At 41.4% G+C, this 23574-nt stretch overlaps 1 protein-coding gene across 4 annotated transcripts in view; it reads right to left on the reverse strand.

The window, feature by feature from the left end:
- SDCCAG8 (SHH signaling and ciliogenesis regulator SDCCAG8) overlaps positions 1 to 23574 on the reverse strand; it is a 224234-nt gene that overhangs the window by 122927 nt on the left and 77733 nt on the right. For all 4 annotated transcript variants that reach the window (XM_053659543.1, XM_053659544.1, XM_053659546.1 and 1 more), the window contains exon 13: positions 14489 to 14631. In XM_053659543.1, coding sequence (XP_053515518.1) covers positions 14489 to 14631 — 143 coding nt within the window. The remainder of the gene's footprint in view (positions 1 to 14488; positions 14632 to 23574) is intronic.

Raw genomic sequence — 23574 nt, forward strand, 5'->3', positions numbered from 1 at the left:
GTCATTGTCAAATGAACTGTCGGCGTGGATTTCAATCCTCCACGGCTAACCAGCAGAAGATGAAGCTCTGTTGTGTAATGTACTTGTGAAAATTACTTTTTGGGTTCGGGAAGACAATAATTTGGAGTCAAAGTAGTAAGAGAGGGTGTTTTAATGATCATTTGTAAAAGGCAGACAGCTGATATGTATACTTCCTTCATGTGTCTCTGCACTTCTTATTATATCGAGTAGGAACTCAGTGCATCGGAAGCAAAAGAGAAGTTTTAAAGTGAAATCAAAATATCATAAACAAGCTTACACTATATAAAAATGGCTTCATACTCTATAGCATTAACTTGAGGGGTAAATATTTTCACTAATGAATTAGCCAAGGGAAAGAGTATTCCAGTTAAGAAATTTTACACTGAAATGCTTAAAATGTACAAATATGTACCATTTCAATTATAAGCTATATATTGACACACAGTTCCATCACTGCTTTGAAAAACTTAACCCATGGTATACGAATCAAATCATGTACATTTTAAATTCCATCATTAAAAAATAAGCAGTTCTGCTTAAATAAAACTCAAATATATTCTACCAAATGAATACATAATCTATCTAAAGAAATATAAGTTGTATCAGTTGGCCATTCTGAGAATCAAATAAACTCCTAGAAATTAGGTAAAAATTGTGCTCTCAATTGAATTTATTCCCTGTCATCTACAGCTATTAAGTATTCACCCTCCTTCGTAAATCAGAAATAAAATCACTCTACATTGAATTATGTACCTATATTTTAGACAATCATATTCTTTAGGAAAAAAAACAATCACTCGACTGAAATGCCTTAGTAACAAAAAGAGAGATCACTTTTTAGGAAAAAATATATGGCAAACATTTTAACCAGAGCAAATGTTTGAAGATAAATGTGAACCCAAATGGCATTTCATTCATAATGCTGCTATGACGGTATGAAGAATTATCTCAAGATTATTTTATTAAGTCAAATTAACCACGTCTGTAAAATGTGCTAAATTCTTTTTGGAAAAAATAGAAATTCAAGCTTTTCTCATTGACACAAAATTGAATGCAGGTTTTATGAATAAAAGCAGTCTAAAAAACATGTAACTTAAAATTTGTACCTTAAGGTTTTGATTGATTAAATATTTATAATTCATAAAAAATACTTTACCAGAGCAGTTTTTCAGATGTGTTAAAGACAACGATTGGGATGCTAAATACAAAAGCAACGACAAAAAGAACAAGAAAGATGGTTCACAATCCCAGGGCAGAGACATTCTGTTTCAGCTCTGTTTCAGTTTTACTGCCCATCTCCAAATGCCTTGTACCCTACAAATCATTCTTATGTAATATGTGTAAAAGATAATTATGAATCTGTCTAGAGATATGGATTTGGAACACAGAACATGTTTTCTGAGAAGTGAACATGTTCTCTTTCATCTTCCTGAAACATTATTTCTAAATAATCTCTCTCTCTGCGGAGAAAAATCTCAGAAATAGTGGTGTCTCCTGTACCCAGAAAGTTTGTTAGTCCTTTTCTGGGTGTTTTTTCCCTTCAGTGCTTGATGGGGGTCCCGTTACCTGGATCCCTGCTTGTGAAAAGCACGGGAAGGGTGCTGGCAATTTGATCACTTCCCCAGTCTGACTTGTATATAAAAGAAAAACGTAGGAGTGAATTGCTGGTTTAATAGAGGCTGCTTAAGTCACCGGCAAGGAGCTCCTCGTACTTAGCAAATTGCATTTCAAAAACACACTCATAGGCTTGTTTGGGAAAATTTGTATGGTAAGAACACAAACAAATGAAAAACGCTCAGTGTAACATCACAGCCGCACACAGATGCATGAATGTGTACACACACACACGCACTTCTCCCCTCCACAAATACAGAAGAAAAAGGAAAGGGAAATACTATTGTAATTACTCTTACAAATGGATCCTTTCGGGAATTCCAGAGTACTGTTTATATTTGTCTGCCGAATGTGTAACATGCTGATATTGTTTTTGAAATAGAAAAACTAGGGGAAAGTTTTAGATAGCTTGATGCCGACACCTTACACAAATCCTACAGAAGGGGAACATGGAAGTATTGAAGCCGAGTTGCCAGGATGCTCAACGGAACAGAAAAGCCATTTCTAAGGGCGCCGGGAGGCGAAGACCAGAGCTGACGGGGCTCCTGTTCTTTAATATCAGTTCTCTGAAAACAGCATATGGACGTAGGGTGGAAGGTAAAATATTTAAACTCCCCCATGAAGAGCTGACCTGAATTTCTCTGCTCTACGAATGACTAACAGTTCCACTTTTCTAAGAACTGAAAATGATGAGAACACTGTTAGTTTTCTCTGGTTTATTGATTTGTCTGCCTAGCTATCCATGAAGTCTTTTAATGACAGAGGATATTCATTCTTCCACCCCCTTTCTCAGTTACCTTAAGGCGAGACCCTCTTTTGGATGTGGAAATATTTGCAGGACCGCAGGACAAAGAACTGAGACATTTTCACAGACTTGATCAAGGGGAAAAACGCATTTGCGAGATTCTGTTAAGAGTAGGAAGAGACTAAATGACAAGTTTAAATCTGCCACAATCATTTACTAATGTGCTGCTATATCAAATAAGTCTAATTTTTTGACAGCACCAAATTAGATTTATTGCAGAAACTGCTGCATAAATAGCATATGGCTATGTTATACCACCTATTTCAATCTTTGGTAATGTTCCCCCTCCCCCTCGGAAATGAATAAATTGAGCCAAGCTACAAACCTCTTGCAAAAGAAAGAAATACACCAGTTCAAAAACAGATGTAGAGATCTGGATTTCTTTGTTAAAGTAATAGTTTTAGCATGAATGTCCCAATGCTATATTAAAAAACACAACTCCCTAATAAGTGATTAAATTAAACAGGTCTGTTTTTTTGCTTCGATTTCTTTTGGAATGACTTAATTTTTGTTTTAAGGAACGGAAGTCTGAATTATGCTCAACAGTTTGACGTTTAAGCCACAGTTCCACAGAGAGGAAAAGAAGGACAATTAACTAGGAACCAAATGAGGTTTAAATAGCTTATGGGAAATTATTAAGCACAAATGGATGTATCTCATGGCTGTTTTTTGGTCTTCATTTGTGAAACACATATGTGGTAGAAAGCATATCAAAAACGGCTTTTTCTGATTTAAACTGCAGCCTTGATATTGCACACTCTTCGATGCTTAAAATGTATACAGTGATCATTCCGTGTGCCACTCTGTACGCATTAGGACAGCAGAGCCCCCCCCACAAACAGCAGAAATCAAAGTTCTGGGGACGCCGGGACTGCAAACACACACAACAAATCCCTGGACAGACGGTGCTTCCTTCTCCACCCCCACCCTGAAGCCCACCCCCCGCCCCTCCGTGGAGATACAATGCAACTTGATTTTCCTCCCTGAACAAAAGTTTCAGCTCTTCCGAGCCCGAGAAAGACATTACAAGGTCTTCTCTCAGACCAATGGGCACACCACTGCAAACATCATGGCACGCGGCTACCCCGCAGACTCCCTCTCTGTGGTCAGTCTTCCCAGCTGCCCTATCTGTTACTGTCTGATTAGTTCTGCTAAGGAGCCCCTCCCCTGCCAGGTTTCGGTGCCATCTGTTCTGTACAGGATGGCTGCTGCCCAGCAACCCAGCACTGCCCTCCTACCTGGCACCCGGCCCCCATCCTTCCCCCAAAGTGCTAACACAGGTTCTCTCTGCTGGCAGAGGCAGGGTTTCATTACTACTACTTTGACAAGTGCAGGGTTGTCTGTAATTTCTCTTTTATCCTGATTTTGATTGTACAACCACCTCCCACTGATTCAGTTTGCTTCAGCTTTGTTGCTCACAGATTTCACTCTCCACATTAATCTCCCTCTGGCATGTTACTGCATCTGTTCCCTTTTTTATTATTAATTTTCAAATTCCCACCATTTTTGACAAAAAGGAGGTAATCTACACTCTGTTTCTGCCCATTTCATTTTCTTTAATTTGGAAGATAAGTACGAACGCATGCCAAAGAAGTTAATTCTCCGTTAACAGTTTATTTTCTGGCACCCCCAAGCCTTTGTATAGGAAAAACAGACAGGAATAAAACGTTGACTGAATGACAGCGACGTGGTCGCAAGCGTTCCCGAGTTTAATGAAAAGCAAACATAGGAAACGGCATCTAAAAAGTTTATTAGTTACACGAGTTGCCTCATGCTGTCGTCCTTTCTTCCCCTTTTAACAGATAATTAATTTCTTTGTGCAGAGCGGCCTGAGGGCAGCATTCAGGCCCCTGGACGGTCCTGCCGTGGGCCTGTTCCTACTGTAGATGACCTTTATTGTTCCTCAACATCATTATCCTCTTTCCCCAACCCCCCAGTGACCGTCTAGCTCGATAGCGGATGGCTCTGAATAGGTGCCTTCTTTCGGAGGTGGGTGAAGGATAGAGAACCTCCCTCAGAGCAATGAAGCAGGGATGCTCCTGTCCCATCCTGTTGGACCAGGAGTTCATATCACAAATGGCAAGTGGTCTCTAGACAAAAAGGTCACTTAAGAGTTAGGGGACAGGGAGCCCTGTCTTGGATTTTTATTCTATCCTCAGAAAAGTCACAGCTAAGCTGTGCAGGAAATGGAGCACAGGAGCAGATTTTCCCCAGGGTGATAGAAGATAATCAGAAACACCTCGGACTAGTGCGTGTCAAGACCAAGTGATGGCCAAGCCCAGTGAACCGGGCTTCAGACCAGCTTCTAGAGAACCGGCAAGCCTTGCACCCTGCTAAACCCATCTGTCTCATCACGAACACTCCCAACCTCCACCCTTTGTTTATATTTCAATAGTGACGCGTTACTTTACTCTATGCACTTCTTTTGTTGTTATATTTATAATAAGGACTGCTTCCAAACAAAGTGCGTTCTTTAGATAAATCTCCTGGTCAGAAACAAGCTTCTTGGAGGGAGATGCAATGCAGGTGTCCGAGGGATGCATTGCGTGGAGACTGGTACCCTTGCTGGAGGAGTCTCTTGGGTACCACGCCTGTTTCTCCTTGCTCTGAACCCCGCCCTCCCCACTGCCTGTCAGGGAGATGCTCAGCCCTGCCAGCTGGGAGAGGTCACTCAGAGTCAAGGTGGAGCAGCCTTCCCCTCAGCTGGACACTGGCTTTGCAGGCTTCTTCCAAATGTTTTCTGACCCACTTGGTGCCCACTCTGCGGAACTGCATTCAGGGAACTGTACCCTCTGCTGAGCTCGTCTGAAGGACCAGTGGCTTCATGCAAATGTGTTTGCTGGCAACTGGGTCCAGGTCCCCCGGGGTCATTATCCGGGATGAGCACTGAGGAGCCTGGATCGGCTCCAAGCCTCTTCTTTTCCCAGATTCCTTAAAATCAGCTTCGATTCCAGGATCTATTGATCAATGAACCACTGTGTAATCTACTTGCAGGTATCAAGGAAACAGTAAAAAACACACGAGTCACGCCTAATAATCACTCTCACCAACACATCCGATTAGGAAGAGCTGTTGTCAGAAGAAAGTAAACGTCATTACGTTGAGCATTTTTCTACTTGTTTCACACTAACATTGGAGGTCAAGAGCTTTCTTCAAGAAAAATATTCCTACTGCAGGCTACTAGGGGAGCAATTCTATGGTTTAGGGTTTTTCCTCCCATTTTCATGGAACTTGATGTTCACTGCTGTTGAGTCAGGCACGTGGCGTGGGCAATACTCTCTCCGTTTCCTCTGGGCTTCTTCAGAAAATGAGCTGGCCGCAGCCACCGCACGCTCCAGGCTCTGGGCCTGGGAGGCAGGGGAGGGGGGTGCATCCCCAGTGTAGACTTTCACTGCGCACACATTTGGGCTTCACAGAAGTGAGAGGAGCGAGCCAGGGAACATTAGGCAGGGCCCGCAGAGCCACAGTCCCTGGCAGCCGGTGACTCCAACCTCTCCCGCCCCAGGCCACGCAGAGACGGGGTTCCTTGCCCGTCGGACAGGTGGAGCAGAGTGGGCTTGGGCACCGTGGAGTCCATCAGGGCAAAATGCGACGCCTTTTCTTCCCTGGCTCTCTGACAGCCCGATCCCTCTCATACGGTGTATGGAGAAGAAAAGAGGCCACAATTTAAAACAGCACCAGGGCCATCTATTCTGAGACTGGATGCTGGTGGCACATGTATCCCTTTAAAATTATTTTTGACATGTTCTCTGCTTAATTTATACAAGAAAGGAGTACCAGAGAAAGCAGGAGCTTAACTCTAAAAGGAAACTTTAGACTAAAAAACTCTTCCATAAACTCAGAAGGAGAAAAAGCAAGATCCAGTTCCCTGGGACACAGGAAGACTACATGTTAGTGTTAGACTATCCTCGGAGTGAAGAAGGGCCCAAAGTTGGTCTTTTGACCTGAGCCAGCTGTCACCTGAAGATGAGAGCACTTCCTTCTCACAATAAAGGGGAGAGGCAAGTTTCCTCAGCACGTACATAGAACCTGCCAGGCTGAGCCTCATGAAGGGGACCAGGGATGAAAGAGGCCCAGCTTCCAGCCCGTGAGCTCAGATTCTACCATGGCAAGAGTGTTTCCGCTCAGCTCTGCAGCGTGTTTTGTGCTTCCTTGTGAAGACAGTCACACGCACAGGTTCTGGAGTCCGATGGCCCCCATGGCAGCCCGGCCTCCTCCGCACTCTCCCCCCCTCCCCGCTTCCGGGCTATGAGGCTTCACTCCCCTGCTCCCCGAGACTCGGTTTCCTGGGACCTGCTGCAGGGACCGAGCAGGTGGAGTGACTCGAACTGGGTGTGTAAAATACCTTTTAAAAAATACTTCTGACCCCAGGCAACGTATCAGTTTTGTAAGATAAAGTAAAAAGTCAATAACATAATAACTATGTCTGGTGTCAGAGGGGCACTACACTAACAAGGTGACCGCTTTGTGAGTTACATAAATGCCGATCTCTGGGTTGTGCACTAATACAATATTTGAATATGTACTGAAGCTAATTTAATATTGTATTCTATTTCAATTGCAATAAAAAAATAAACATTAAAAAAATAAATTCCTGGGAAACACTTAAAAGATACCCAATATAGTCCACTGATCATGCACTTGAATATTTAAAATCGGCATAGAAGTTCCCGAATGCTCTCAATGTTTGTATGTGTCTTGCTGCAGACAGGTGACATGCAGACACGAGGCAGCACAGTGCCTGGCACATGTGTCCTTTTATGCATTCTTTACATCTCCCTTTTCTAAATTCTGAGGACTCTATATAAACCCACAACGCAACCCTGTGAAGCACTGGCCGTGCCTCCTTGAATGTATAACATGTTGACCGTGGAGAGTATCACCCCAAAACCAACATGAACAGAGACGCAATCTTCCCCCCACTCTCCTCCGAAAGCCATTCCTTAGTCAAAGGGAGAATCGGGGATTGTATTGTCGTAAAAGGCAATCGAGGCAGCAGAGGAGACACCTGCTGTTTTATTTACCCAGGGTCCCTGACATCCTTCTCCTGGGAAGGTCACCTCCCCTTACTCTGGAAGTTCTGTGGGGGCTGCTGGCCACGACCCCCAAAAGGGTGTGTGTGCACGTGATTATTCTGAAATCTGAACCGAAGGTTTTGACACTGGAGGTGGAGGGGCTAGGGAGTCACATTCCTACAGTCTAAACTCAAGGGCATCTACTTTATCTCCAGTTCAGACCGAGGCTGTGACTCCCGGTGTGAAGAACCTGAGAGAACGAGCCAGCATTCCGGCAGAAGCCGAGCCCTGCAAACGACAGGAAAGGGCAGCAAACTGGCGCCGCCTCGAGTCTCTGGTCCAAGAAGCCCTCCAGCCAGCTGCACCTGGATCTTACATGGTCTAGTTGTCAAACTAATGAAATCCTCCTTTTTGGGTTTCTATGACCTCAACCAAAGAGTCCAAACTCACACTGGTCATCTGAAGGTCAGACAAGCATTTACAATAGTGAGTACGGGGAAGCTAAATACTCTGATTAAGAAGCTTAATCGCCTCTCGCCAAGTAAACCAGCACCGTAGTAGAACAACCTGGTGACTTCTCTTTTGTGCCCTTTCTCACTTGCACAATGATACAGCTCTACGTTCAAGTTGCTCTCATCCTACGTCACAGTCACATCTTCCCATTTGGGTCACAAAAGTGGGTCAGAGCGTAACTCCACGTTATGGGCCTCACTTAAAGGCCTGATCTGATAACTGCTTGAAGTTCATCATTGAAAACATTGTGTTCAAGGGGAAATAAAAATTTTAAAGGTAGCCCTGCTGATAGAAGCTGGAGCCTGCAGGTTCGACGGCGAGTCAGTTCCCCTTCTGCGCTTCAGGCAATGCAATTTCTAACTTTCCGGAGCAGACACAGAAGAATTCCTGTTGGAACTGCCCTCCACGCCGGATTTGAGAAAAAGATGCCGGGTTCAAAGGCGTGTGTTTCCATACATGTATGATAGGTATGGAGAAGTGTGTTTGCCTCAGTAGGTAGTTAATAACAATCACATACAGATTCAGAAGTGACGACTTTAAATGTCACATCATCGAGTAAGCGACCCACACGTATGTACATGGTAGTCTTGTCAGAGCTACTTGTCAGTAGCTCTTCAAAGATTTTTGAACATGTCAAACACAAACATGAAGGAACTTCCACTTTTTATAAAAGCCTTTCCTCCCGGGGAGATGAAGCATGGAAGTTAAGCAGAAAGACAGCTGCATTATGACTCGTAAAATGACAAGGCAAGTGTGGAGCCAGAGGGCAGTTTCCTAGGATGGACCCCAGGCAGGACTGAAATCGCTGGCCTGTGTTTGTACCAGAGAAGAAGCGAGCGGCCAACGCTTTTTGCTGTGATAAATTTGTGTAACTGTTTCTCCGTTGTGTTTTGGGGACCAGTTGCATTAACCCATTTCCCTACTAGTTCACATGGGTAACAAACAGCACAGGCTTTGTGGGCAAACTGCTGGGGTCCAAAACCTGCTCCCACAACATATCAGCTGCGTGACCTCAGATGAATCATTTCGGTTCTCTGTGGCCTGGATGCCTTTGCTGTAAACAGGGAAAATACAGCCTATGGTTCTTAGAGAACTGCTACATGTAGCATGGAGCCAGGCAGACTCTAAAAGGAATGTACTCTTAACTTTGGTCAGATACAGATGCACTTAGGTATTTAAATGGCAGGTTGTACTTCACTTTCTCTCGCGTACACATGTACCTCTCCTCTCAAATGCCATCTTCTCCCTGGCATTTCCCATGGGGTGTCCTCCACCCCCGTTTTTCTATGTGCCAATGCCACCGAGGTCAATAAGAAGTTATCTGTCCCTCTGTCCCTGTAATACTTTAGCTGGAATCTCCCTACTGGATTGTTTCAGTTATCTTACTAATGCATATTGTACACATATATATATACACTTGTGGGTATATACATACTGAGCTTTGAATGAATGGACATGAACTTACAACATATGAGACATTCTATCACAATGACTTACTGAGCTCCACCTAGATGCGCTGAGAAATATGACATCAATAAGACCTCTCCCCCACCCTGAAGAATAAGACGTTCTAGAAGGGTGCTGCAGAGAAACCTCTGAGCATTCATTCATTCATTCAGTCAGTCAGTCAGTCATTCATTTAGTCGATCGGTGTGGACTTAAGTGCCTTCAGCTCTGAACGGGCAGGAAGACCCAGAGGGAGGCCCCTCCCTTCTGGCAGGGGTCAGCGGGGAGGGCTACAGTGGACAAGTCAGGATGTCGGGGAGACCTGGAAAAGAAAGTGAGGTTACACCAGGGCTAGAGAAGGGTGCAGGGGTGTGCTACGCGTGGAGAACAGCAAAGGGGGAGAAAAGTCCAAGAGTTCAAGGGGGCTGCATCTACTTAAGTTTGGCCAGTGGGGAGACTTCGGGGCATATGTAATGCTGAGTGGTCCGGACTTTCCGTAACAGTCAGCATGGCTCATGACGGTTTTGAGAGCAAGAGATGGGTCAGTGCAGGGCTCATGAATACTCACTTGGCCGTGGTTGGCAAAAGAGATTGGAAGAATAAGGGACCGTGTTCAGAACCCTTGTGGAGGTCAGCCGAAGTTATGATGAATGTAAATGGTGGGTGTGAAGGACATTTCTATGAACTCTTCGAAGTTTAAACTAAGGAAACATCTTGAACAAAGGATACTACAAGCAATTTAAACGCCAACCACCTAGAAATAGGAACTTAATGCACTGTCTTAAATCACCGTTAGGATCACTGATATCAGACCTGAAGGAAATTTAGAAACCACGTAGTCCAATCTCCATTCATAGGTAAGTAAGCAGGTTCAAAAAGTGATGGAATCTGTCAAGAAAGGCCCAGACAGGAAATGCCTGGGCGAGGCAGTGCCACAGGGTTTCCTCCATCCCAGGAAGCCTGGGGGCCTCCCCTGGGGGAAGTGCATGGTTTCGCAATCTCACCAGGGCGCCCTTGGAATCATCCATCACACACTGGACGCCCATCTCAGTCTCCTTGGCCCCTCTTCCCCAGCACGTTAAAAAGAGGCCCTCTTGAGGCGTTTCTGGGACTCCCTCGGCCACAGCGACGGTCTCTCTGTGAAAGCACCCAGACCTAAGCCTCCAGTCTTGGTCTTTCTCCTCCCGCTGGGCCTACCCTGGATATCTCCACCCGAGTTCCAGAGTCAAACGTGTTCCCTAGTTGGGTTGATGGACCATCCCGTTAGCACAGGCTAGAAACTCTGGAGTCCCTTTGATTCTGGCCTCTCTGATTCGCTGCCCGAAGTGCCTCTTGAAGGTGCTGTCCCCTCTCCACTTCACTGGCACAGCCACGGCCCAGGACCACGACAGAGCTTACGTTCTAAATGGGCTCCCGCCAGTCAGCTCTTCCTCGGCCAATCTACTTTCATGGGGCCTTCTTTTTTTTTTTTTTTTTTTTAAAGATTTTATTTATTTATCTTTAGAGGGGAAAGGAAGGAGAGAGGGAGAGAACTGGCCTGCAACCCAGGCATGTGCCCTGACTGGGAATCAAACCGTGGTTGCTTGGTTACCAGGCCCGCGCTCAATCCACTGAGCTACACCAGCCAGTGCTCATGGGGCCTTCTAATGGCCTCTTAAAACACACATTTGAGCCCATCATAGTTCAAACTCTCTTGACTTTTTGAGTTAAACAGCCTCCTGTGGGTTCGTAAACTTTTTCTGTAAAGTAAATGGTAAACATTTTAGGCTCCGAGGACCATATTCGACCTGTGCCATACACAACAATGTAAGACATAATGGAGGCTGTGCCCAGTATAATTTTATTTACGGGTATATAAATTTTTTACAAAATATTATTTTTCCTCCTCCCATCATTTAAAAGTATAAACACCATTCTTAGCTCAGGGGGCCACACGAGAACAGATGATGGGCCGGATCTGGGCCGTGGGTGCCGGCTGTCCTCCCCGGTGACCTTGTCCCCGCACTCTCTCTCCCAGCTCGCTCTCCACACTGCTGAGTCAGGGTCCCCAAAACAGGGTCCTGTCAGAAGCCCTGTTTAAAATATGGCAGTAACCCATTACTCTCAGAATAGCCCGAACCCCCAAATATGGCCCTGGAAAGTATAAAGCCTTCCCTCTGGTCCCTGACCCCCTGACCCTATTTCCAGGCTTCTCTCTTTGCCAAACGTCTAACCGGATTGCAGCTTCTGCCACCTCCCATCTTTACGTCTTTGCATCTGTGACTCCCTCTAGATGGGACACTCGCCCCACCCTTTCTGCTTTGATAACTGCTGTTCATGACCTCATTAATCAAGGTCATTACCAAACATCTCCTCCTCCAGAAAGTTTCGCCATCCCCTTACTTCCAGTGTGGAATAAGCCAATTCTCTTTGCTATGTGCTCCTGCGGCTATCTTTATTTCGATCACCGCACTGTTATCACGCGCTAATAACATGCATCGGCCTCCATAATACAGTGTGAGCAACTCAAGGATGGGACCCGAGTGCCTTTCTCTCTCTGCCAAGAGCCAAGCAACATATGTAAAAGATAGTAGGTGCTCAGTAAATATTTGTTGAACTAGTGAATGGTATACCTACCAGTTAGGTCCTTCAATAAAAGTTGAATTTCTATGTTTTGAAGTCCGGTTAGGCAATAAAGGGAAATCCCCCAAAAGTGATAGGGTATTTTCTTCTCATACTGATCTACTGATTTCTGCTCCAGTTTTGGATTTTCTTTGCCTTAAAAGATTTGGATTCTTATTTCATTATTACTTTATAACATGGTTTTCATTGTCAATTTTAAACTCGGTTTAAAATACGACATGCAAGGTGTTTAATTTATGGCTAAATGAAGAGCTACCCATATGGGATTTCTTTCTTTCAGCTGGTATACTGGGGGGGAAAAGAAATACTTCTTCCCAACCACACACTCGAGTACACTGAATCCATGAAGAATGGTGAGGGGCCACAAAGTCTAAAAAAATCCCCCAAAGCACATCAGAAATACTTAAGCCCCAAACCAAGTCACATTTTCAGTGCAAAAGAGAGATACACATGGTTCCTTGCACTTTTTATTGCTGCCTCACGTTTATGGATTTTACCAAATGAGGAGAGAGAGTAAGTGTAAATAAAATGCTCACAAACGTGCTGCACTTAGGAGACAGGTAATTAACTTTTATTGCCTGTCAAACGGGGTTAAACTTTTGCAACTTGGTGGAAATAAGGCTCAGTAGAAAAAGCTTTCTACAAAGGCCAGCAAAACCATTTTTCTCAGAACAAAGGGATTCGTTAGTTACCACCAGCCCACGTGTAGCAGTTGCTGTATGTTAATATGCTCTCCTTGCAAGAACTTGATCTCGTCAGACAGTACTGCACCATTGAGATGGTGCAGGGAGACTCTGACTTCAGAAATTAACTCTCAGGATACGACAGAATGGCAAAGGGGCCAAAACCTGCATTAATATTTATTTGCTGAAGCTCAGCCACACCGAGACGTTAAAAGCAGTCCTATTTCAGTGGCTTAGCGGTGCTTTGCACACAAACGACTGGTCTCAATAGAAGTCTGGCAGGGAAGAAAAACTATTAACTATCATGATGAAACCAAATTCGGAAACTGTTAAGATTAAATAACCATAGAAAGTACGTTCAAGTACAGTCTCAGTTCTACAAGGACAATGCTTTAAGTGGACGTTAAAAGCACAGTTATTATTCTGTAGTATTAAGCAATTTTTTCTCATAAAAGCGTTTTATCTATTGGGATTTTCCCACATATCACACATGTACAAATGATGTCCTTTCTTTTCTCTTTCTTTCCTTTCTTCCCCTCCCCTTCCTTCCTTCCTTTTTTTTTCTTCTCTTTTCTTCCCTTGTTTAAAAGGAAAGTTGGCAAACCATTTGGAATATTATCATAACAAAATGTTGTTAACAAAGTTTGATTTTAACAGAACTAGAGGCATCTTAACACTACCCTAAAACTTCGGGAGGTTCACCAACCTCTAGAATATTTTTTCCCCAAATGCAGGCTGTTCAAGTGGTGTTTTTCTCCATCTGTTATCATACCGTGCTCAGAATTACATTGTCATGTTTAATGTAAAAGGGATCAGTCCCCTTTCATAGTTTAAATTCAACATATTACTATGATTAGAAGACCAGTGTTTTTCTAAATCATGAACCGAACCAAATATAAATTTATATGCCCATTTCCACAAAGTTCTCCCTAAAAAACTGAAAACTAAAATTGAACAAACCCAGAGGCTTGACCTGAAAATTGAAGAATTTTATACCAAAATGAAAAGTGAGAAGCAATCACTTACAGGATAATGTGAAACAGCTACAACCTCAGTTTGAATTTTCCTCTGCTGTGTTTCTGTGTACATGTGTGTTTTCAGTATAGCAAATGACACACCTTTGCTATCAAAGACACCTTACCGTGATTTAGGCGAGCCTGAGTTACATGCTCTCTGAAGCTTTGTGACCACGAGCACAGCACAGTATCTCAGGACAGAAACAACATCTCGTGCAACCACAGTGGGACAAGCCTGGGTGTAACGGTGGTTTAAACGTGAATAGTGCCAATCCATTTCACCTCGAAATTTTACACCTCCCTAGACTCAGGTTCCTTATTTTGTATCAGTTCCATCTCCATTTGCATCTCAGGATGTCTTTTGTTTTGTCTCTTTCACCGCTGACAGCGTCTGATTATTTTCCAAAGTATATCACTCAGATCCTTCAGTTCAACATTTTTATTAGGCATAGAATTAACAAGAGAGGTGGTGGTAGGAGAAATATGTCATTTTGCTTATACTGATATAGAGAATTGCTTAAATATTGGAGCACTGTGGATGAGAGGTTCTGTGATATATCAGTAATTTCCTGCCACACTTATCATTCACATGTCTGGGTGTTTTGCTTACCACATCTCCACCTTCCTTAATATGCCTGAAAACTGTGGGTGAACTGAATGACTGAAACGGTGCCTAACAACTGTTTGGAAGCCTGTGGCAAAAATCAGCGGAGTGGAATCGGGGCTCTGGTGCGTGATGGGATTAGGGGGTACCTGGTGAGGTGCAGTTGCTGCTCCGCGGCGCCCAGCCGCTCCGTCAGCTTCAGGAGCTCCTCTCCGGCCCCGGCCGCCTTCTGCCGCTCCTGCTCCAAGTGCTGCTTGCTCTCTCTCAGTTCTACTGTCAGTTTCTCTATTTCCTTAGGTAGAGAGGTGAAGAGAAAAGCATCCATGTAAAACACATGCACTGGAATTCAAAAGCCCCTCATTGTGGGTTTTGCCATGAATTTTTTTTTGTAATAAAAAAATGATTACAAAATTGAGGCTAGCTTCCATTTTATGACAAAAGGACTCAACAAAGCCAAAAATGCACATGAGTGAGGTTTTTTTTTTTTGGATCGTAAGATGAAGTCATTTTAAAAATGAAGTAATTAGATGAGTTAAATGAGAGCAGTCAAAATGGATAGTATGTACTTTCATTCTAAGGCCCAGTCCCTTGAAAAATAATATTAACTTAAAATGTCACTGCTTTGAAAATAAAACATTTTTGTTTGTGAGATTACAGCAGACACAAGCAGTGATTTACATCAAATACGTGGCTCTCTCCTGAAAGATATATTTATGGTTTTACTTGGATATTTTGAGAACCAAATGAAAGGATAAAATAACTTAAGATATCCTGCAGAAAAATGTGAGGTGTAAAAGAAGGGTATCGTGCTGATGCTCACTATTATCTAGAAAAAAAAAATACAGCATGAGAACCTTTAAGCAATTAAAGTGTATAAGATTTCTGAGCTAAAATAATACTACATTAAAGCTGCATTGTAAAAAGGCAACAACAAAAGCAGTCTCAGATTCATAATGTGAACATCTAAAATATATAAAAATTTATGTTGGTTACTTTTTTGGCCTCATGATGAAACTGAAACATTTCAAAGCAAATATACCTTACATAGAACATAGTTTTAAATAATTTATACATTAAAGCAGACATAATTATTTATTATAGAAGGCCTATAAAATTTTTAAAAAGAGATCAACATTTATACTATTAAAAGAAAAACAAAAGAATGAAAAATAAAAGGCAGAAACATTTTCAAATTCAGCAGCAAGCAAGAAGCAATTTAATTACAAAAACATGTAATCCCCCTTTAAAAAACAAAACTATGCCTAAGTAGATTGTTTTAAACTTAATATTTAAGTACATTTCAAATATCCTCATGTCATTACTCAATATTCAGAACAATTTCCAACTATATTTAATACATCAGGCAATAAAAACTAACTAGTTCTTTTTAAACATTTATTACACTATAAATATTCTATTTATCCCCATCAAAACCACATATTACCAGCAATGTAATACAGCAACTTATTACAAGTTCTCATATATTATTTTAACTTTAAAAAGCTATGTAACAATGAATGAATCACTTTCTTTGAAACAGATTTTCTATATGTTTCAGATTAGAATACTAATAATACTTATTTCTTTTCTTTAAAATATTTTAAATTGCTAAAGTTATACCCATGTAATTAATTTCATAGTTAAATATATTTAAAGAGACTGAAAAACATAATAGAAAAAGCTATTTTGTTTTGTCTAACATTTGTGAAATAAATAAAAGCAAAGAAATACAGAATATAAATTACATGTGACTTTAAAACTGTAAAAATTAGTTCATTAATTTTTCTACACTGTGCTACATGCCCATGGTACTGTGTTGGACTTAGAGAATTTCTATCCACACCCAGGAGTTAACAATTCAGTGGGGTAAATAAGACAAACACACACAGAGGCATTAAAATGCAAAGCATATAAAAAACCTACAAATGAGTATTAAAGAAAATCTGTGCATTAAAAGGCCCGATTAGAAATATTTTGGCATGGGCAAGACAGTGGGGAAGGAGGGGCACACAAACTCATGGAATAACAGATTGGACCCCGTTAGAAAGGTCTTGATTTCTAGATTAATAGAACTATATTTTTCTTACATATAATGAGGAAATATTAATGGTTTAAACAGGTATGCAGTATGGGAGAAGCCCAAGGTGTACAGTTGATTAAAGATGGCAGAGACAACCAGTAGGAAGATGGCAGTCAGTGGCAATATTCCAGACATGAGGAGTTGAGATTAATACATATATTAAAACATATAAAGAAATATAAAGAGAACATGTTGAGTATATGGAAATAAAAGGAGACATAGCAGGAGACGTCCAAGATGTCTCTAGAAGTTTGAATTCAGAGGGCACAGAGAAGAATGACAGAAATAGAAAATGTATAAAACTCCAAACTTCCTTAAAAAGAAAAGATGCACCAATTTTTACAAGCACGACTCCAAGACAACATACGTAACCTTACACTGATAATCAGGTTGTCGGTATAAATGATGTGCTTTCTTTAAACTCATGTGATGGAAACTCAGAGGCTTCCCTGGAAGCCAGTCACACGTGGAGATTAAGGCAGGCCCACGAGTCAACACAGACCAAGGGTTTCAGACTCAGCCCTGGCACCTGCCTGCTCTGGGACCTTGGACCAGGCACTCAGCTCCTTCAAGTCTAAAAGGGGAGTGAACTTCAGCAGACTCCCAAAACTACTGTGAGGACGACATGAAACTATGGGTACCAGCAGGGGGCCTAGCACGGAGTAAGGGCTGAATTAAAGACTGCGGGCATCATCATCATTATTATTACTGATTTCTTCTCTCTCAAGAACAGTAAAAAGTGGCAAAAATGACCTGTGTGAGGACATATGGTTATCACTGAGGTCTAAAAAAGTTCTTGATTTAATTCAACAACATGTCCCCCCTAAAGCACTATTTTGGTGAAAACTGAATAAAACTTTATTATAATTTCCAAATGCAAGAAAGCATTCTTTTGTTAGGAAGATAGAAAATCATGGCCTGCTTCTGACGACCTGTGCCAGAAAAAGAGTTTATTGGTGCAGATAATCAAAATCAACAAATAATCTCACCAGCTGGACCAGGGCTCAACACCTACTCCCTGAGTTGGGAAAATCTGCCATGGCACCAACTCCAACAGCCAAAAGGGGAATCTCTTGCCAGAAATGCCATGCTCCCTCTGGCAGGGTAACCCTTTGCCTCACCCAACTAGGTCAGGGCTGCTTCCTTGGCCATGTACAGAGGCTCAGGGATGGAAGACCAACACCAGCCACAGGCCAACTACACATCACTCTTAAAGTACACTATGCACCTGCATCATCTACGATTCGTTTGATGAGCCCATCTCTACACTTCGCTAAAAGAGACAATACATTTCAAGTTATGAAGGTGACCACCAGGACAGCAAACAGGAAAATGGTACCAAGGACAAAATATGGAGAAAGGAGGGCTCACTGCTGTGCATTTGTAAGTTTTTTCTTAATCATGGACATAGGGAACTTTATTATCATTGTTCATTAAATTTCCCCACTCAGTGGCTCATAACAAAGAAGGGCAGTACCTGGCCTCAACTCCCCTCCCCCTCCACACCTAATCCTCAAAAGACACACACCATCCACTCTTCTGATATTCATCTTCATATTTTTAAATGACGTGCCTTCAACGCTGCTTCTTGAATTTTTGCAGGATTAGACATCGTCTATTGACTTCCTGTGTTACAATAGGTCATGATTGACATTTTTCATCCCACCCACCCAATGTAGCCAGCTCATCTTCCCATGGAACAATTTCAGTTAAATCATTAGTCAGTAGCCCATTTACATTATAATGATGACAGAAATATTTTTCACTATGATGGCAAGCATTAACTTGCTTAAAGTAATCTTCTTGTACATATTTTATTATGTCTGGAATTAATTGCTTAGTTTTTAATATTTTATTTTTCTAGGTAACTGACACCCCCACCACAAATGATCAAACAGATCTGTCAGATAGTCATCAATAATAGTTTTCCAAATAATGAAACACATCAGACAAACTATCAGTTTCTTTGAAATATTTTTCGTAGTTATATCCTTCTTGGTGCCTTATGTCTGGCCTGGTTGGACTGTGCATTAGGTCAAGCCTTTCCCACGCTCCTATCAGAGTCCTCACTTTTCTGGGTTGTAAGTCACTCTGCTTTTAGGTTTACTTTCTTTTTGGTGAACATATTCTCCAGGTAACTTTCATAAAAAAGGGTTCATGAATAATGTATTTTAAAGTATCTGTATGGCTGAACCTGTTGTCATTCTATGCATATACTCGATAGTTTGGCTAGGTATAAAAATCTATGTTGAAATTATATTTCATTCAGGATATTTATTTATTTATTTACTTATTATTTTTAAAAAATTTTATTAATTTATCTTTAGAGGGGAAGAGAAGGAGAGAGGGAGAGAAATATCAATGTATGGTTGCTTCTTGTGCATTCCCTGCTGGAACTGGCCCCTGTTGGGAACTGGCCTGCAACCCAGGCATGTGCCCTGACTGGGAATTGAACTGCGATCTTTTGGTTCCCAGGCCCATGCTCAATTCACTGAGCTACACCAGCCAGGGCTCATTCAGGATATTTAAAGGGTTACTCCTCTGTCTTCAATATTCTAATATCTCACCTGGAAAGCCCTATGCCATTCTGATTCCTGATTCCATACTTGGTTTATGCTTTCATTTTTGTTTCTGAACACTTGTACAATTATTTTTCCTCCTGGTATTTTGCCATTTTACAATGTTAAGCCTTGGTCTAGGCCTTTTTCATAGTTTGTGCAGTGGGGACTCTTTTAAATCTGGAGGTTTGGTTTCTTCAGTTTAGAGAAGTCTCCTTGTATTATTGTGTGAAAAGATTTGGATGCCATACATTTCAATATTTCCTCTTCCTGGACATCTTTCTGGATTTTGGATCTGTTGAATCGATCATCTAACTTTCTTATATTTTCTATCTTTTTGTCTTCTGATTCTAACTTCTGGAAGATTACCTTGACTTCATCTTCCAACCCTTCTACTGGACTGAAGAAAATATTTCTACCACACTCTCATTCCCACACACTATTTCTTATTTTCACTGTTTTACATAGCATGCTATTTTGATTTTATGGACATAACCTCTCATCTATTAAAATATTTTAGTATTTTAATGTTCTCAGCTCACTATAAATTGCCTCAGTTCCCCTTTATTCTGTGTCTCTGTTTCAGACACTCCGCAACGTCAGAGGCTTTTCTCAAATACACAGTGGTACTGGGCTGTTTCTTGCCATATTTTACACAGAGTATTTAACACCAGTTTGGGTGTAACGGTTTGGGGTAATGTGATAATTGAGAGTACTGTTCAGCAAATATTCACTGCTATCTTCCTTCCACTGGGAATGGCATGCACTCTCTCTCCCCAGTGACTTTGGGCTTGGCCATTCTCTTTCACTTGGCCCACGGAATTCTCATGGTTATAGGGTAAGCAGAAGTCATAAATAAGGTTATGCGGTTTGGCTCTGCTTTTGCATTCTGGTGGTTCTCCATGAGAAAAGCATGCCCTGGGTGGCTGCTGCCCCTTTTGCCTGGATCACAGGATAAATGCATGTACAGCAAAACAAAACCTAAACTCTAGCCCAGACAACCCCCAAGCCATGACCTGAAGCACAGCCAACAGTCAGCAGAGTGGTCTCACAAGTGGAGCAGAAGACCCGCAAACGTGAGCGAAAACAATTGCTATTGTAAGCCATGGGCTTTTTAAATATAAACCAACTTGACAATCCACTTTAAAGAAATAAGGAATGCTACAACTGGGTATCACCTTACAGTTTTATTGGTTTCTGAAACGACTGCATGCAGCCCATAGGGCAGTTATCACTGTTTATGTGACAAGGAAATTAAGGATCAAAGACATTGAATGATTGTCTGGAAAAGCAAATCTAAGCTTGAAAAAGACCTGACATCACTGCCTCCCTACCACCCATAACTCAGACAGTGGCTTTCAATCTTTTTACTTTTCTCTTTGACCATGATCCATAGTAAGAAATCCATTTTACATCACAATCCAGAAATACACACACTCTCTCACACATATGTATAAATGTAACTAGCATTTCATAAAACCATATTAATCCTTATTATGTGTGAAATGCTCAGATAGATCCTATTTCTTCTTATTCTATTCTACTTTCTTAAAAAAATCTTCCCATTTCAACCCATAAAAATGATTTCATGAGGCTGCAATTTGAAAAGCACTGAATACACTTGATAATTTTAAAATATATTTTACATAAATTAAGTAGAATCAAATAATGAGTTTCATTAAAAGAAGTTCTATTATATATTTCTCCTGCTTTCCTAAGATGAAAATATCTGAAGAAATGAATGTAAAACCCATTTGGAAAATTATATATCATCTTAATACTGAAGGATAACTTTGCCTAGAAAGACAAAGTAGCAAGTAGAACTATTTTAACCCAATAGCAGGGTTTTATCCCTGCTACTAAATATTGTGTGACTTAGAAACCCTTTAATAAACTTAATATGGGGTAAGTGATTCATGTCTGTTTACAAGAGGATGGGAGAAAAGCAAATAATGCAGAACAGTAAGATAAGTGAACCAGAAGTCCTTACGCAGAGAGAAGGAAGCACCTGTACTTCTGAAGGTCACATGACCTGACAGTGTGAACGTATCACTCAGAAACCAAGGGATGAATTCACAGAGTATATTTAGAAAAGTAGAGTGGTATAGCATATGGAAAAATGAAACAGAACAATCTATCTCTTGGGAGAGATACAGTAGTTTCTATCAGTGTCTGTGTGGATAAAAAGACTGCATTCATTGGACATTTAGTATTCGCCAGCTGACACTTTTATTAACTCGTAGATGTTAAGGATGATTTTACCAAGTCATTAATAAGGTTTTGTCTGGAGCTACACTAGCTACCTGTGGCCATTCAAATTTAAGTTAATTATAATAAAGAATTGAGTGCCTTGGTTGCATTAATCACATGGTGAGTAATTAATAATAGCCACATGTGGGTTATGGCTGCCATGTCATACAGTACAGAGATGAAATGACTTGATCGTCACAGAAAATTTTATTATATAGCACTGGTCGAGAATATAGCAAACTTATTTCCAAGACTTACTCTCTAAACCAGACTCTTGGAAAATCAGCCTAGGTGAATTAAAGGACATTATACAGATTTAAAAGTCGTTTTAGAAATGAACAAATAGAGTTGTCCTCTTCGCTGTCGTGGATGGGGAAGGGCACTTATGCCGTTGCAAAAGTTCTGGTTCTCATTGTCAAGGGCACAGAGCACTGATTCAGTGCTCTCGGTGTGGGCGGCCTAATGGTAACAGTGACAGGAGTTACCGTTTTGAATGCTTGCCGTCTGTCCCAACAGTGGGAGTGAGATAACATGAGTTAAAAGTTTGGAGAGAGGGCATGAATGTTTCCAGGGTGGTAGGAATCTATGGCTCTAAATACATCTCAAATCAATACACGCAAATCCAGGCAGACTGTGTGAATTATGACATGTGATTTCTAAGATTTTTCAAAATTAACCATATGGAATAGTCACCTTTCCAATTGAATTGAGGAAATAATCTCCTCCTGAAAAGTCATTCTACTCTAATGAAACATCCTGAATTACTTTGGTAGTGGAATTTATTTCAATAGCTTCATAGACAATTTCGGTTTTGTATTTACAAACATTCTAGAGGTTGAAGGGGTCAGTTATACTTGACTGTATTTAGCGGGCAGACTTAGTTGCTTTTGCTATCACTGGTAAAGACCCCGGGACTTGTACCTGCTGCACCTTCAGAGCCTTGACAACCGCTTCATAATACCACCCGCTGCACCCCAGCTGTGGGCCGCCCGAATCAGTAATACCTGACTACTTGTGAATGACTGAGTTTAATGTATCTATAGGCAAAAACTTCCCAGGAGAGGCTGCTTGATCGCTTACAGACCTACCTCGACCTACCTCACTGAATTATCACCCAAGAGCACATTTCTGGTTTCTTCATAGCTTTACAATGGAAGTTATGTTAATGAAGTTAATAAACTCAAATCACTTTAGATCTGTGGCGGTCCCTAGTTTTACAAGCTGGAAATCCTTTGGAATCCATTCTGCTATGCATACCGCAAAATACTACCGGGATACCAAAAGGTGAGTTTTGTAATGTTCGTGGAGAGGATATAACTAAAAAGACCAATGCAGGTCTATACGCCTGAGTACCTATAAAGGAAATCCTTTAATATGCTGTAAGCACCCCATGTTAATAATTCTTGAATTTAAAAAAAGGCTCAAAGAGGTAACGGTTTGGCTTCTTATTTTCTAGAATGAAATATAAGCCAGCATTGTACTTAACATTGCAAGTTGATACAAAGAGAAACCATTTTACACTTAAAATGTTAACATATAAAATTAACTTCATGGGAATGTAAAATAGTGCCACATTATGGAAAACAGTATGGGGGTTCCTCAAAAATTAAAAAATAGAACCACCACATTATTCACCAATCCCACTTCTGGGTATTTATTTGAAGAAACTGAAATCAATAGTTTGAAACTGCACCTTTACCTTCAAGTTCATTGCAGCATCACCTACAACGGCCAAGACCTAGAGACAACCTAAATGCCCATCGACGGATGAGTGAAGGAGGGAAATGTGCAATCTACGTGTCTGTATCTACCTACTTCTGTACCTACGTCTACATCTAAACCTGTTTCTCCATCTCTACCTCCACCTCCTCAGTGGCACATCATTCAGCTGCGAAAAGGAAGGAGATCCCGCCACTGGTGATGACGCGGATGAACTCGAGGGCATTATGGCAGGTGAAATAAGCCAGACAGAGGAAGACTCATACCATATACTCTCACTTATTTGTAGAATCTAAAAAAATCAAAATAAAACTCACAAATACAGAGAACACACCGGAGGTCACCGGGGCAGGGTTGGGTGAATTGGGTGAAGGGGGTCAAAAGGTACCAACTTCCAGTTATAAGTTCTGGGATGTAGGGCACAGGATGGTGACTAAAACACTGTGTTGTGTATTTGAAAGTTCCTGAAAAAAGCAGATTTTTTAAGGTTTCTCATCACAAGAAAACGACTGTAATCATGTCAGGTGATGGATGTTAACTAAACTAATTTCGGTGATCATTTCACGGCACATCGCCATGTTGTACACCTAAAAGTAATGTCATATGCCAATTATATCTCAATAAAACT

Source organism: Artibeus jamaicensis, unplaced genomic scaffold, assembly GCF_021234435.1.
Source record: "Artibeus jamaicensis isolate MK-2021 breed Jamaican fruit bat unplaced genomic scaffold, CSHL_Jam_final scaffold_754, whole genome shotgun sequence".
In the NCBI taxonomy this organism is placed as follows: Eukaryota; Metazoa; Chordata; class Mammalia; order Chiroptera; family Phyllostomidae; genus Artibeus; species Artibeus jamaicensis.